Source organism: Nothobranchius furzeri, chromosome 4 (assembly GCF_043380555.1).
Source record: "Nothobranchius furzeri strain GRZ-AD chromosome 4, NfurGRZ-RIMD1, whole genome shotgun sequence".
In the NCBI taxonomy this organism is placed as follows: domain Eukaryota; kingdom Metazoa; phylum Chordata; class Actinopteri; order Cyprinodontiformes; family Nothobranchiidae; genus Nothobranchius; species Nothobranchius furzeri.
The window spans coordinates 71,409,765-71,424,065 of NC_091744.1; the positions used below are offsets into that span (position 1 = coordinate 71,409,765).

Consider the following 14,301-nt stretch of genomic DNA (forward strand, 5'->3'; position numbering starts at 1 on the left):
ACAGAGTTTTTTTGTAAAACGAGGTGGTGTGGATGCAAGTTTTTGGAGGGGCGGATATTTGTTTAAAAAAAAACCCGGCTACGTGTGGACTAGGCCTTATACTCCGGAAAATACGGTATATATAAGAAGTTACAGAAGCATCACTAAATAAAGAGAATTTTGGAGATCAGGATAGGCACTGAATTGGGTTTTATGAAGAAGTGTCTTAGCAGCTTTGGCAAAATCAAACATTTTCTCTGAACAGTATTTACAATTTATAACCAGACAAGAGGCTGCAGTCAGAGTGGGAAAAGTAAAGGAGGTATTGAATTGTTTGTTAACAGCAGATGGTTTATTCCTGGAAATGTTGTGAAAGAGAAGTTCTTTGGACATTAGACTGTTTTGTTACGTTACATAGACAAAACATTATAGACAGCAGAGTGCTCACCTGTGCTATTTTGGGACATGTTGCCAACTCCGCATGCAGCGTCATCAGCTCAATTGTTGCCATGCTACAAACACAACAGCCCGATGCGTACGAACAACAGCAAATCAGAAAAATGTATTTTTTTTCCTGAGGGATGTGATATTTTCTTAACCCTTTATTTTTACAAATCTCAAAGAAACTGTAAATTATTTAAAAACTGATTAGTTTCAATCCATTTACCTCTTTCCCTGAAAATCTTAAATTTGGCGTAATAAAACCATTTATCTTCCTGCTTCAGTGTTGCAAACAGAGATTTCCTTTGACATCTGATCCAGGTAAAAAAGGTTGTGGAATTGAGAGCAACAGATGCACATCCCTGACATGCATTAGTAAAGAGTCAAAGTGAAGGAGATGGGGAGCAGCTGTAGATTTACTGTTCCCTGCAGAGAGTTTGCTGGCCTCAGAGAGAAGCCATGGAGAGGCGAGGATCTCCCATGGGTTCTCACAACTCCAGTTACATAAACCTTTGCTCTCTTTATTCATCACACCTGCTTTTCTTTGGATCACTGCATCTATTCCATATTGCTTTCATTTCTAATGCTAAAATATCTTAGATATGCTTCATTTTTGCCAGCTGAACCTCATAGGTTTTCCATTTGACACTGCCTTCATCCACCTTTTTTTGTATTACCATTTTACACTTCCTGTTCTTCTGATCCTGCATTTCCCTCATTAATCTGTTGCCTCCTTTTTTATTTAACACTTTTTCTTGCCTGCAACCCATCTCCTGATTCCTCTTACAGAGTATTTCCTCCAGCACACATAGGCTAGTTATTCATTAGTTATTAAAGAGCAGACTTTTGTTAGACTGTTGGAGCAAAGCTTCCACGCTCTACCCATGCCATCGCTTTTCATCATTCTAATGTTTATTTTCACAAGCTGCAGTTTAACGAGCTTGATTTGAATACCGTGATCAGACATTGTCAGGGCTGCTTCTTCTCTTTCGTTGTATTTCCTCTAACAATACCTCCCCCATTTTTACCCTCTTGTCCTCCCTTTGAAACTGGTCTTGTTTCAAATTGAAAGCTAGTATTCAGAATCATGCGGCATAAGGTCATTCATAGACACGAGGGAGAAAAGGATACAGCTGAGTGTGGGTGTTAATAATCTTTAGACCTTTCTGAGTGTGGCTTTGTTGTCTGTGGGAGTGGGGATGTGTGCTCCAAATTGATCATTGATTTTAGGCGTGTGAAGCCTTCAGACTCTCTCTCACACACACACACACACACACACACACACACACACACACACACACACACACACACACACACACACACACACACACACACACACACACACACACACAGAGAGAGAGAGAGACAGTCTGAGATACTCTGTAAGCTTTAGCAGAGCTTGTCTCATCTTCCCTGTCTATCCTTTAAGCTGTGCTCTGCTTTCTCACTAAATGCTTGGTGGGCTGCCCTGGCAGCATGACAGTAAGACTGGTGAAAGTCAGGCAGAGATGCCTCTGTGTGGGGCTTCGCTCAGGCCAACCTCGGGTGGAACCTTTGGTGGCAGCATTTTATTCATCTTTTTGCACGTAACAGCAAACAATGCATCTGTGCATCAATGGGACTTCTATTAATTATATTCTATAGATCATTTTATTGACCATTGTATTGACTGATCAGTTAATCTATAGTTTTAATTTTCCTTCCTTAAATTAAAATTTAGTTATTTATTTCTTTATTTATTGCAGCATTTGAGACCGTGGATCCTGACACTCTGCTCAATTGGCTTGAGCAATGGGTGGGCATTACAGGTTTAGCCCTGAAATGGATGAGGTCTCATCTCACAGGGATGAACTTTGGCCTCATGATAGACAACTAGTCATCAGGCAGGGATGATCTTCCCTGGGGGATGCCTCAAGGATCCACTTTGCCCCCACTGCCATTTTCCCTCTACCTTCTGTTATTAGGTGTGCTCTTTCGCAAACATCACATCAAGTTACATCTGTATGTGGATGACTGCCAAGATTACTTTCTGGTGCGACGCTGCATGTCAGGTTCCATCCAACTTCTAATGGACTGCCTGTTGGTTGACAACCAGGTAAATGGGACAGTTAGTTCTCATTTCTTCCACTTACGCCAACTAGCTAAGATCAAACCGGTCTTGCATGCCCAACTGGAAAACTGTTATTCATGCCTTCAAAATGTCAAGATGGGGTTATTACAGTCCACTGTAGGCAGGTATCAGTCAGGCTGCAATCTCAGGATTTAAAACAGTTCAGAATTCTGCTGTGAGACTGCTGACTGGAACCAGGAAGAGAGAGACCATATTACTCCCATCTTGGCCTCCCTTCATTGGCTCCCAATTGCAAGTAGAATTAGCTTTAAAATTCTGCTACTCGTCTTAAAGACACTGACAGGTATGGTCCTTTGATATCTGGCTGGTTTGATTCAACAATATGCTCCTGCTTGTCCCATATGTCTGCTGGCAGTCCTGAGACGCCAACTTGAATCACGAGGGGTCTGCAGCAGTACAGCGACATGCAACGTTGTGACTCGTCAACGCAAGGTCTCTGCAGCAGGCCAACACGGGATGACGGAAACATACCAACGTTTTTAACTGTCCATTGACAGATGCAGATAACTTGTGATTAGTCTGGATTTCGAGTTCTGGAACTGCGCTGCTCTGGGTGGCTGCATTTTGGAGTAGCTCTGTTGACTATATGTGTCATGTTCTGTGGGTGGAGGTGGCAGACCATGTGTGGTGGTGGGTTCCAGGAGGCAGAAGATCAGACAGACGGATGTAAAAAATAAAAAGATGTTTATTTGTAGAACGGGAGCAACAGGACGAACGAACATGCACAAGCGACAATGAACCGACAAAAGACAGCAACAAGGAGGGAGGTATAATTACACAAGGGAATCAGGAACACATGGGCAGAGTAATCAGGGACAGGTGAGAACAATTAGGCAAATCAGGGCAGGAGAGACACAGTCAGGGAGGATGGGGCGGATCATGACAATATGTAAGTTTTGCCTTTTCTTGGACATTTTTTGTTCCAGTTTCTCAAGACAAACAGTATTTTTTTGGGCATTTTACTTTTCTGTCTCTGGTGCTGTGAAGGTTGGAGGATTTTTACTGCTATGTTTTCACTTTTTTCACTTTGAGCATTTTTTATGATGTGTAACCATGGCAACAAACTGGTTTACAATCGGTAGCAGCTGATTAACATTGGGAAGGCTGAAATAATACCTCAACTGAAGCCACAAATCCCAAATGAGCTAAAACGCAAGAAGCGTGGGTGCAGACCGGGAGCAAAACGGAGACGGAGAAAGAGGAAATTCAAACCATCTCTTCCATTGATCATAATGGTCAATGTGAGATACTGGCCAACAAGATGGATGAGCTCCAAGCCCTTTCAAGGACTCAGCCAGAGTATCGGCAGTGTAGTGTTATGTGTTTCAGTGAGGCCGTGGCTTCAGGACCATATCCCCGATTCCAGCGTCTCTCTGCCAGGATTCCTGACTGTACGAGCAGACAGAGATCTGAAGAGGAGCGGGAAAAAGGAGGTGGAGTGGCAGTGCTTGTCAACAACAGATGGCGCCATCCAGGTCATGTTTCAGTGAAATGTCATCTCTGCAGCCCAGATGTTGAACTCTTGGCAGTAAGTTGTTGCCCATATTATTTGCCAAGAGAGTTCACCAGTGTTGTCTTGGCAACCATTTATATTCCACCTTCAGCCATTGCTGAAAATGCATGTGATGCCATCAGTTCCGTTGTCGCTAAGCTACAAACCCAGCACCCCAATGCATTTGTGGTTATATCTGGTGATTTTAATCATGCCTCGCTCTCTGCTACACTTCCAACATTTCAACAGTTTGTCAGCTGCTCCACCAGAGAAAACAAGACATTGAATTTGTGTTATGCAAATGTAAAGAATGCATACATGTCCAAAACAAGACCTCCTCTGGGACAATCAGATCACAATCTTGTTTTTCTCTGCTCAGAATACAAACCACTTGTTCAGAGGCAACCTGTGACAAGAGGAACTGTGAGAAAATGGTCACAGGACGCTGAAGAAGCCCTGCAGAGTTGTTTTGAGTCCACAGATTGGATGACTCTCTGCCAAGGAAATGAAGAGGACATCAATGCCATGACTGGATGTGTCACTGACTATATAAACTTCTGTGTGGACAATATAATACCCACTAGAACAGTGAGAAGCTTCGCTAATAACAAACCCTGGATCACCAGTGAACCGAAGAATCTGCTAAATGAGAAAAAAAAAGAGCCTTCAAGGAGGGCGACAGGGAATTATTGAGGAGTATACAGAAGCAACTGAAGATCAAGATCAGAGACAGCAAGGAAGCATACAAGAAGAAGCTGGAGAACAAACTACAGAGGAACAATATCAGAGATGTCTGGTCAGAGATGAAGCTCACTGGCTTCAAGCAGAGGAAGGATTGCACAAATGGCAGCCTAGACACAGCCAATGAACTGAACAAGCTCTTCAATAGGTTCAGTTCAGGAACAAACCCAGCATCCTCCTCGCCTGTCCCCAGCCAATCAGACATCCCATCCTCCTCTCATCCAACATTTTCCTGTCACACACCAGTTCTTGTGTCCTCCAATGCAGTCATGGACTCTTCTGGTTCTATAAATCTGTCTTCAACCAAGTCAGGAGATGCTGCTACCCCATTTACCCCCCCCCCCCCCCCCCCCCCCCATCTGTCTCTAGAAGTCAGGTGAAGAGGCAGCTGGATAGACTGAACAGGAACAAGGCTGCAGGTCCAGATGGTGTCAGCCCCAGAGTACTGAATGCCTGTGCAGAGCAGCTCTGTGGGATTATGCAGCACCTCTTCAACCTCAGCCTGGCCCAGGAGAAGGTCCCAGTCCTGTGGAAAACATCCTGCCTTGCTCCAGTTCCAAAGAAAACTCGCCCATCAGTCAATGACGACTACAGACCCGTTGCCCTGACATCCCACATCATGAAGGTCCTGGAGAGACTCCTGTTGGTCCACCTAAATAAGCAAACCAGAACATATCAGGACCCGCTGCAGTTTGCTTGTCACCATTGAGTTGGAGTTGAAGATGCCATCATCCAGCTGCTTCAACCAATCCACTGTCATCTGGACAAAGCAGGTAGCACTGTGAGGGTCATGTTCTTTGATTTCTCCATTGCATTTAACACAATATAGCCCGATGTACTTTGCCAGAAACTCCAGAAGACACAGGTGGGGCCTCAACTATCGCCTGGATTAAAGACTACCTGACAAACAGACCACAGTTTGTGAGGCTGAAGAACTGCACATCAAACCAGGTGATCAGTAACATTGGAGTACTACAGGGGACTGTACTCTCACCATTCCTTTTCACCATGTACACCCCAGACTTCCAGTACAAATCAGAGACCTGTCATCTACAGAAATACTCAGATGACTCTGCAGTTGTCGGGTGTATCAGAGATGGACAGGACGCTGAGTACAGAGAGCTGGTGGAGCGCTTTGTGGTATGGTGTGGAAACAATCATCTGACCTTGAATGTGAACAAAACAAAGGAGATGATGTTAGACTTCAGAAGAAACAGGGTGGAGTCAAACACTGTTTCCATCATGGGAGAAGAAGTGGAGGTGGTTGAGGAATACAAATACCTTGGAGTTCACCTGGACAACAGACTGGACTGGAGAAAGAACAGCGAAGCTGTTTACATGAAGGGACACCACAGACTGCACTTCTTGAGGACGCTTAGGTCCTTCAATGTCTGTAGCAAGATGCTGCAGATCTTCTACAAGTCTGTTGTTGAGAGTGTAATCTCTCCATCATCTGTTGGGGTAGTAGCATCAGAAGCAGGGACCTGAAAAGGCTCAACAGCCTAATAAAAAAGGCTGGTTTTGTTCTGGGGACGACTGTGGAACTGCTGGAGAAGATAATGCAAAGAAGGATTCTCCAGAGAATCAAGAAAATGATGGACAACCCTGAGCATTCTCTTCACAAGACTGTCCGACAACAGAAGAGTGTCTTCAGTCAGAGGCTTTTTCAGTTTCGCTGCAACACTGACCGCTACTGGAGATCCTTCCTGCCAACAGCCTTTGTAATATACAATAACTCTTTGATGACTTGATTATTATTATTATTCTGAGCTACTACAGCAATCAATTTCCCTCTGGGATTAATAAAGTATTTTTGAATTGAACTGAATTGAATTGATGCAACTTCTTTTAAATTTGTCATCAGCAGCATGAAAGAAATCTAGTGTGACGGGGATGAAGACAGTTTTTTTTTTTGCATCCAGGAAACAAAAGAGAACATCTCGACAAGTAGAAGCTAACTGTTAGCATTAGCAACTCCACCACACAGCAGAACTCCTTCAGGCTTGTGTTTTTCAGGAGATAAAACATCAACATTTCAACAGAGTCAGTGGTAGAGTCACGTTGCTTTTAGCCAATCTAAGGCGCAATGTCCAAATGTCAGGATAAGACTCAAAATCCTGCCACCTGAAGCTATGTTTTCCTCTGGTTGAATTATCTATTCTCACCACCAGAGCTTTTTTCTCCAGGATAGGACTTAAAAAGCATTCATTCCTACTATAGATGACTGCAATTGTATAAAAAATGAGTGAAGGACCTCTAAAGATTTGTTTACCTCTCTTCCACCTCATTTCCTAAACTACTCAGCCATCCTAGTCATAGACCTAGAGCCCAGCGTCCTTGTATACATGCAACCTTCAGGTCACAATGGCTGTTTTCAGGTCTCCAGGGTCATAAACCAAAGTAGTGGACTCATTATTGAACAGAGCTTCCACAAAAAGTAAAAAGAAGACTAATGAGCAGTTAGATCAAACAATCTACTGAGACTGTTATACACTCCTATCAAGTAAAACACTGGAGTTCTGAATTTGTTTCATCCAACTTTTAATCAACTGGCAAAAGCACCAACTTGCAGTTTTTCTGTAATGAACTATTCTAGATCAGAGAGACTGTCACTTATCAAATTGGAAGTTAGGAGTTTACGGGCTGCCTGATTATTGTAGAGATCGTTTTTCTTTTTTTTTTTGCAGCTTGATAATATCTATGTGCATATGTCAGGATACAGAAAAAAGGAGGGTAGTTAGGTACCTCTACGCACACTCATCCTAAACCCTCCCCCACATCTCCCAGAGGGGAGAGGAGCCTCATCAAAGCTCTGTCATGAATTTTTAACAAACCTGTCAGTCTACTCTCTTGAGAAGCATGTGTACGTGTGTGTGCATTTGCATATTCTTATACAATGTATGGATGTAAAAGTTATTTTTGTATTGTTTTCCTATATTTTTCAATTTTTTTCACAAATTGTGTAAAACCAATGTGTCAGGCACTGAGCAGCTGCTGAGTTTACTCATCGTTTCATCTTTTTACATCACTGACATCAATAATGTGTCAGGAGACTGTTTTGTATTGTGCCTCTGCCTGTACTTTAACTTGTGTCAAACTGAATGTCTTCTGAAGACATGTTTGGGTTTAGGATCACCTGGCAAAGTCACATCATCTGAATGTGGCGCTGCATGGTTGTTATTTTACATAGCTCTAAAATGGACCTGCTCATCTTTAAAATAGAATTATTTTGGTTAAGGTAGGCAATGCAGATTTAAACAGAATTACTCAACTCAGTTTCTTGTTTTCTTGCTCTTTGTAGTGTGGCTCGTCTGTTTGTTATAACCTTTTTAAAGGGAAACTAGGCAGTCTTGGCTTGCTTTTAACGCCCCCTAATGTCAATTTGTAGTATCAAAAGCCAAAAATATCTCCTTGCTGTGCGTTTGCCTGTTTTAACACTTTAATCTAAAAGCTGAAATGCTTACCCAGCCTTACTTATGCTCAACAGGAGTGATTCATCACTAAATTAAACACATCAGCTGTGTTCATGATCTAAAACAGTGCTTCCCAACCTTTTTCCCAAGGGACCCCTTTTTTTCCAGTAAAATTTCTGACGACCCCCCTCTCATTCTCTCTTCCAGTACAAACAGTATTAAGAAATGATAAAATTGTTCAAGCACATTTTAATATGCTTTGATTCAATAGATAACAGTAATAGTAGGCTCCAGTACAGAACAAAGTCATTAACAAAACCAAACAGAGCATAATGTGCTTGACAGTTTGTATTTCTTTTCAATCTGAACACATTGTTTCTTGTAAACACTGATAAATCAATCATTCATTTCAATAAACATTTGACACATAAAAATACACTGAGCAAAATGTACTTAAATGTGTATATTACTGTTTATACTAGATTATTTACTGTAAAGGCTGTGATTAATCAACCAGTCCTATCTTTAATGAACTTTTGACCCTTGAAAATAAAACAGTGAGCTGAGCAAAATGTTCTTAAACCTGTGTTACTTTTTCTGTACTAATTATTTCCTGTCTTAATATCAGTAAACTTTTCACTCATGAAAAAAATGTGAGCAAAATGTAGGCTATAAAAAAGTAATGAAGTTTTAACCCCTTAAAGTGGAGAGGTCCTGGCGATCCACTGAGAGGCTTTAGCGCCCCCTTGTGGGGGTCGGGACCCCCAGGTTAGGAACCACTGATCTAAAACATACCTGGTGCTGCAGTCTGCTTCCAGCACATTTCCTGCATATCAATTCCATTTTTTGGTTGCAAGTAGAATATTCTGGCCATATGGAGCTGGGTAGCCTTTTGTTAACCCTGTAAAGCAGGGCTATTCAATTATAGGCCTCGAGGGCTGGTATCCAGCACGTCTTAGTGGTTTTTCTGGTCCAACACACTATTTAGTTGAGTAACCTCTGCAGAACCTCATCCGGCTCTACAGAAGCCTGTTAATCACCTTCTAATTGAAATCAGATGTGTTGAAGCAGGTTTAAGACCAAAACGTGCTGGATACCGGCCCTCAAAGCCCCGGATTTGAATAGCCATGCTTTAAAGGGTCATTTTAGCACAGACTGGCTCAAGAAAATGACTTAAAAAAATGAAAATGTTGCTAAATATCCCTTTAACCAAAGGTTTTCCTCCTGATAGGTTATAGATTTTAAATATTTTCAAAATGTTGCCTTTACTTTGAACATTTTACCATTTGTTACAGAACAAATATTGTTTTCAGCTAATATAAAAACCCTAAAATATCCAGAGATTCCATTTTAGAGAATACAGTCATGACAGTTTAGTCATTTAAGATTTTCAGCTAAGTGAGGAATAAAACAGAATGTTACATTAATCATAACAAAATCAATTTAGATTTCTGCAGTTTTTATTTTTTATCAGTGTCCTTCTGTAGTGCGTTTTTATTCTTCAAGACCTTCAATATTCTTAAATTGCACACTGATGAACCACTCTGTTGTGAAGTATAGTGTTGAACTAAATGTTTTTTCTTATGGAGTTAACACATTGTTTCCTAAACATATGAATTAGTCTAAAAAGGCTACAACGATGTTTTTTCCTGTTTGGCTCTTTTAATACAATTTGGTGAACCAGTGTCAAAGTATTTCAAGTACCAGTACTATATATAGAGACTAGAGGTATTGACTTGAGTCACATGACTTGGACTCGAGTCAGACTCGAGTTATTATTTTAATAACTATTTTTTATTGGCTTGTTTCTTATCTGTTGACTGTATTTTATTACTCTGTTTTATGTTTTTATCTGTTATTTTGCGACTGTTTAGCACTTTGGTCGGCCGTATGGCTGTGTTTTTAAAGTGCTGTATAAATAAAGGTGGTATGGTATGTTATGGTATAACTTCTGACTTGACTTGATAAAATCTATAAAGACTTACGACTTGACTCGGATTTGAATGCCAATGACTTGCAACTCGAATCGACTTGCATCTGTTTAACCTGATGATAACTTTAGCATATTTGATATTTTAGCACAAAAGTGACACGACATGGACAAAGATCATGAATCATTCTTCGTTCTGCTAAATGCTGCAGCACTTTGTTTTGAATCTGTTTCAGCTGCACTTTCTGCTTGTTTGAGCAAATAAATGAAGCTTCAAGAAGCTTTGTTTCTGAAATGTCATAGTCATTAAGTTGAAGCTGGACAGATGACATGATTCTGACTTGAAAATTCAAAGTTAAAGACTTGGACTTCCACATCATTGACTTTGGACTAGACTTGGACTTGGTTGTCTTTCACTTGGACTTGATTCGAGACTTGAGTGGAAAGACTTCTGACTTACAAAACAGTGACTTGGTCACACCTCTGATAGAGACATATAGTGTGTGTGTGTGCGTGTGTGTGTGTGTGTGTGTGTGTGTGTGTGTGTGTGTATACAGATGCTGTAGAACAGTAGGGGACATTTAACACAAAGGTAAATGATGGAAAAACAAGAAATTGGTCAAAGTACTACTGTTTTTGAAGCGATGAATGTCAAGTCATTGACGGAACTCGGATCAGAGAAAAATTATTTGGGGCTCATTCAGAAGACTTGCTATATTTGTGCCCAGTGTGTGCATGATACATAATAATTTTATCATCACTGCTCTGCATTGGCCTGGGAGTGTGTATGTGTGTTTATGGCTGGAGTGGGCTGTATATTTAGCTGGTGACAGGTCTGGAACTATGCCCAGAACTGGAGGCCAAAGAGATGACACTGTTGATCAAGAATGGAGCCATCGTCGACAGCAGACTCATGGTCATGGACAAGGATTCGCTCCGACTTCCACGTTTAGGGAGGGAATAAAAACACTACATTACACATAGCATAAGCATCTAATCCAAACCTAGCCCTCCTGCTGTAACTTCCTTTGCCTGTGCACAGACCTACAGAGGCAGATTAACAGAATTTGTATATTTTTGGGGATACATTTAAAATATGTTCAAAGGAAGTCAGATGACTTTGAATTGGTTATTTAATAGCTGCAGCATGGTATCGGTATCAATAAACCAAGTTCCTAAGCTGAATGTGAGAATGAATATTGCTTCACATCAGGGCCGTAATCACTATGATTTGGGGCAATGGTGACTCAGGGGTTACAGTTTTTTTCAATTGCTAAAACTCAAAAAGCAAAAATGAGGCACAATTTTCACAACCTCTACTTCTGTTCCCAATCGCTTGACTCAATTTATCACTACTTAAGATTTCCTTATCATGTTAGAACTCTGATTTTCCTCCTTTACACTCTGAAGTCAATTTCACATTACCTTGCTGTCAAAACACAACACACAATTTTCAGGTTTACACACACTTTCCACATAAATTCTCAAAGCTTCAATCAACAACAAACAAATATTCAAATCTCTAAACTTTCGGGTCTGGCGAGCAATTTGCAATCAGGGATCGCAGCATAAAAGTAAGTTTCCACAAGGCTACCCAGGTGTATGAGTGGTTTCAGGACCACCCACTGTTTTCCATTTTATACCTTCCACCTTATTCCCCCTTCCTCAATCCCACTGAGGAGTTTTTCTCAGCCTGGAGGTGGAAGGTGTACGAAAGGGATCCAGAGAGCCAGGTTCCACTGCTTCAAGCCATGGAGGAGGCTTGTAGAGATACGGCCTTTGAGGCCTGTCAGGGCTTCATGAGGCACTCGAGGCGGTACTTCCAGAGCTGTTTGGACCAGGAGGACATCGCCTTTGATGTTGATGAGGCCCTCTGGCCAGACAGAGACCGGCGGCATGATGCCCCATGATTATACTTGGGTGGGGGTGGGGGGGTTGACCATAAAAATAAAATGTTTTGTCTCAAAATGTGTGTGATGTCTAATGTTTGTCTCAGAGAAAAGTGGGCCCTGTCATACATTCAGTGTGTAATTCATTGTGTTCCATTTAGACAATTGTGTTTTCAGTTTTGCTCTTCAGTGTTCTTTCCATGCTTGGTAGTGTTCACCCAAAGGCTACTTGTGTTTAAGCAATGAATGGTACGTGTGTGTCATGTGAAAATGTGGCTGTGATTACCAAATGAAAACATGTGTTCCATTTTGGGAACATGTTACGATATGTGATGGCAGGGTTTTGTTGCAAAGGGAAGCCACGGTTTAGGAATTTGTGTGTTATGTTTGTGGTTTTGTGTGTGCAGTTTTGAAAGAAACGTACAGTTTTGAAAAACGCGTTTTAGCAATCGAAAAAAGCTGTAAGAGTTTGCCCTTTAATTATTGGGTTGTTGGTTTTGAACCCAGGCTCTATCAGTTGTGTATTGGGCAAGACACTGCCCCCCTCCTTGCCTGCTGGTGGTGAGAGGGACCGGTGACGCCTGTGTACACCAGCCTCAGTTCTGTCAGTATGTCCCAGGGCAGCTGTGGCTACAATGTGGCTCATCACCCCTGTGTGAATGAGTGAGTGACTGTAGAGTAAAATGCGCTGGAGTCCTGTCTCAGAAAGGCGATTTGAAAGTCCTTGTTATTTAACATTGGAGCTCTTTTTAGTATAAACAATAGAAAAAATATCAGGTTTTCTAAATTACAGAGTTAAAACATCTAAAGCTTTGTCATGATTTTGCATTTGGATGCAATTGTTATAATATGTATGAATATAGAAACAAAATTGCAATATGCAAAACATTTACAAAAAAGTTTTTATTCTTAATATTTAATGCATTTTGTGAGTTTCCTTTTACTTATTCCCTAACTTGTATCTTACTTTTGTGTTTCTGCTACACATCCACTTTGTATTCTATTTGTCCGTGTACATTTGAGTTAATTTATGCAGAAAAGCTGACTTACCAATGCCTACATCCGTTTATTATTCAGCTAAATAAAATTTGATCAACTCCATCTCACCTGGCTATCCATTTGTTCTCGACTTTATCTGGTTATCAGTCATTTTTTCTTCAGTGCTGAACCTTGTTCCTTCCTTTCATTCTTTGTTTCACACGGGTTTTTTTTTATCACACACCCCCACACACACATGCACTTTTTCCTATGTTCCAACCTTTTCATTCTGACATTCTGCCTCGTGGCCTTTAGTGGGCAGAACGTGCTGCAAAGCCTGTGGAAGCCCTGTGGTTTAACCCTCTTTCAAATGAGACTATAATCATTCCTTTGTCTCCAGGAGGAATTCTGATGCACAAGTTTTCTAAAATTAGACAGATGCAATGAAGTAAACAGACTCAGGGCCATTTCTGATCTAACCTCCTTGTCTGATTTCTCTCCATAGAAACTGGCCACAGCTGCCGAAGTATTCCAGATGGAACATGTGTGGAAAGATGAGTTCGAGGTAATAAAATTAAAAAAAAAGAAACGCAAACAGTCATGAGGCCTGGATTTGCATTGGCTTCATTGTCTGAATAGATGTAATCTATTTGCAGATGCCTGCCATAAACAGAGCTCTAGGCTCTGTTGCCAAATAGAGCCATAATCACATCTTTATTGCCTAATCATGCTTTATTGCCCATTGTGCACCGTGTTATGAAACATTATGTCTCGAGATTCAAGAGGCGTGATGATGGTGGAAAGTTTTATTAGGGGATGAGGGAGGGCATTGTGCTCAGGAAAACTACTCAGATATGTTTTTAAGATGTGAATAACTTTATTGTTCTGTTAATTAGGACAAAATGTGCTGTTGCACAAGCACACATGTAGGAAAACCAACATTATTTCACTTAAAAGAAGCACAGACCACGATTATTGCCACAAAATGAATAATTAATCATGTTGCCTACAACAGATTTGTGATCAAATACATGTCTGCATGCCACTTCTGAAGGCATCTAATAGGTGAAATGTGTGTATTCTTATCTTGTATACAGGATGATGAGATTGCATACTACAATTCAAAAGACAACGTAAGTGTTTCTTTTATTTTTGCTTAAACACGCAGATGGAAATAGATGAAGGGCACTGATGATGTTTTACTATGCAACCTTGTTGCTCTCTTCCCTTCCTTTTCACTGACTCATCCCTTCTGTCCCTTATTTTACTTCCATCACCACATTCACATAATTTTTTTACCTTCTCTT

The 14,301-nt window shown here is 41.0% G+C and overlaps 1 protein-coding gene across 1 annotated transcript in view; it reads left to right on the forward strand.

Moving 5' to 3' along the window:
• Positions 1-14,301, forward strand: part of LOC107388870 (voltage-dependent calcium channel subunit alpha-2/delta-1) — a 114,904-nt gene that overhangs the window by 28,802 nt on the left and 71,801 nt on the right. Inside the window, exons 4-5 of the mRNA XM_070550392.1 lie at positions 13,500-13,559; positions 14,092-14,127. Coding sequence (XP_070406493.1) covers positions 13,500-13,559; positions 14,092-14,127 — 96 coding nt within the window. The remainder of the gene's footprint in view (positions 1-13,499; positions 13,560-14,091; positions 14,128-14,301) is intronic.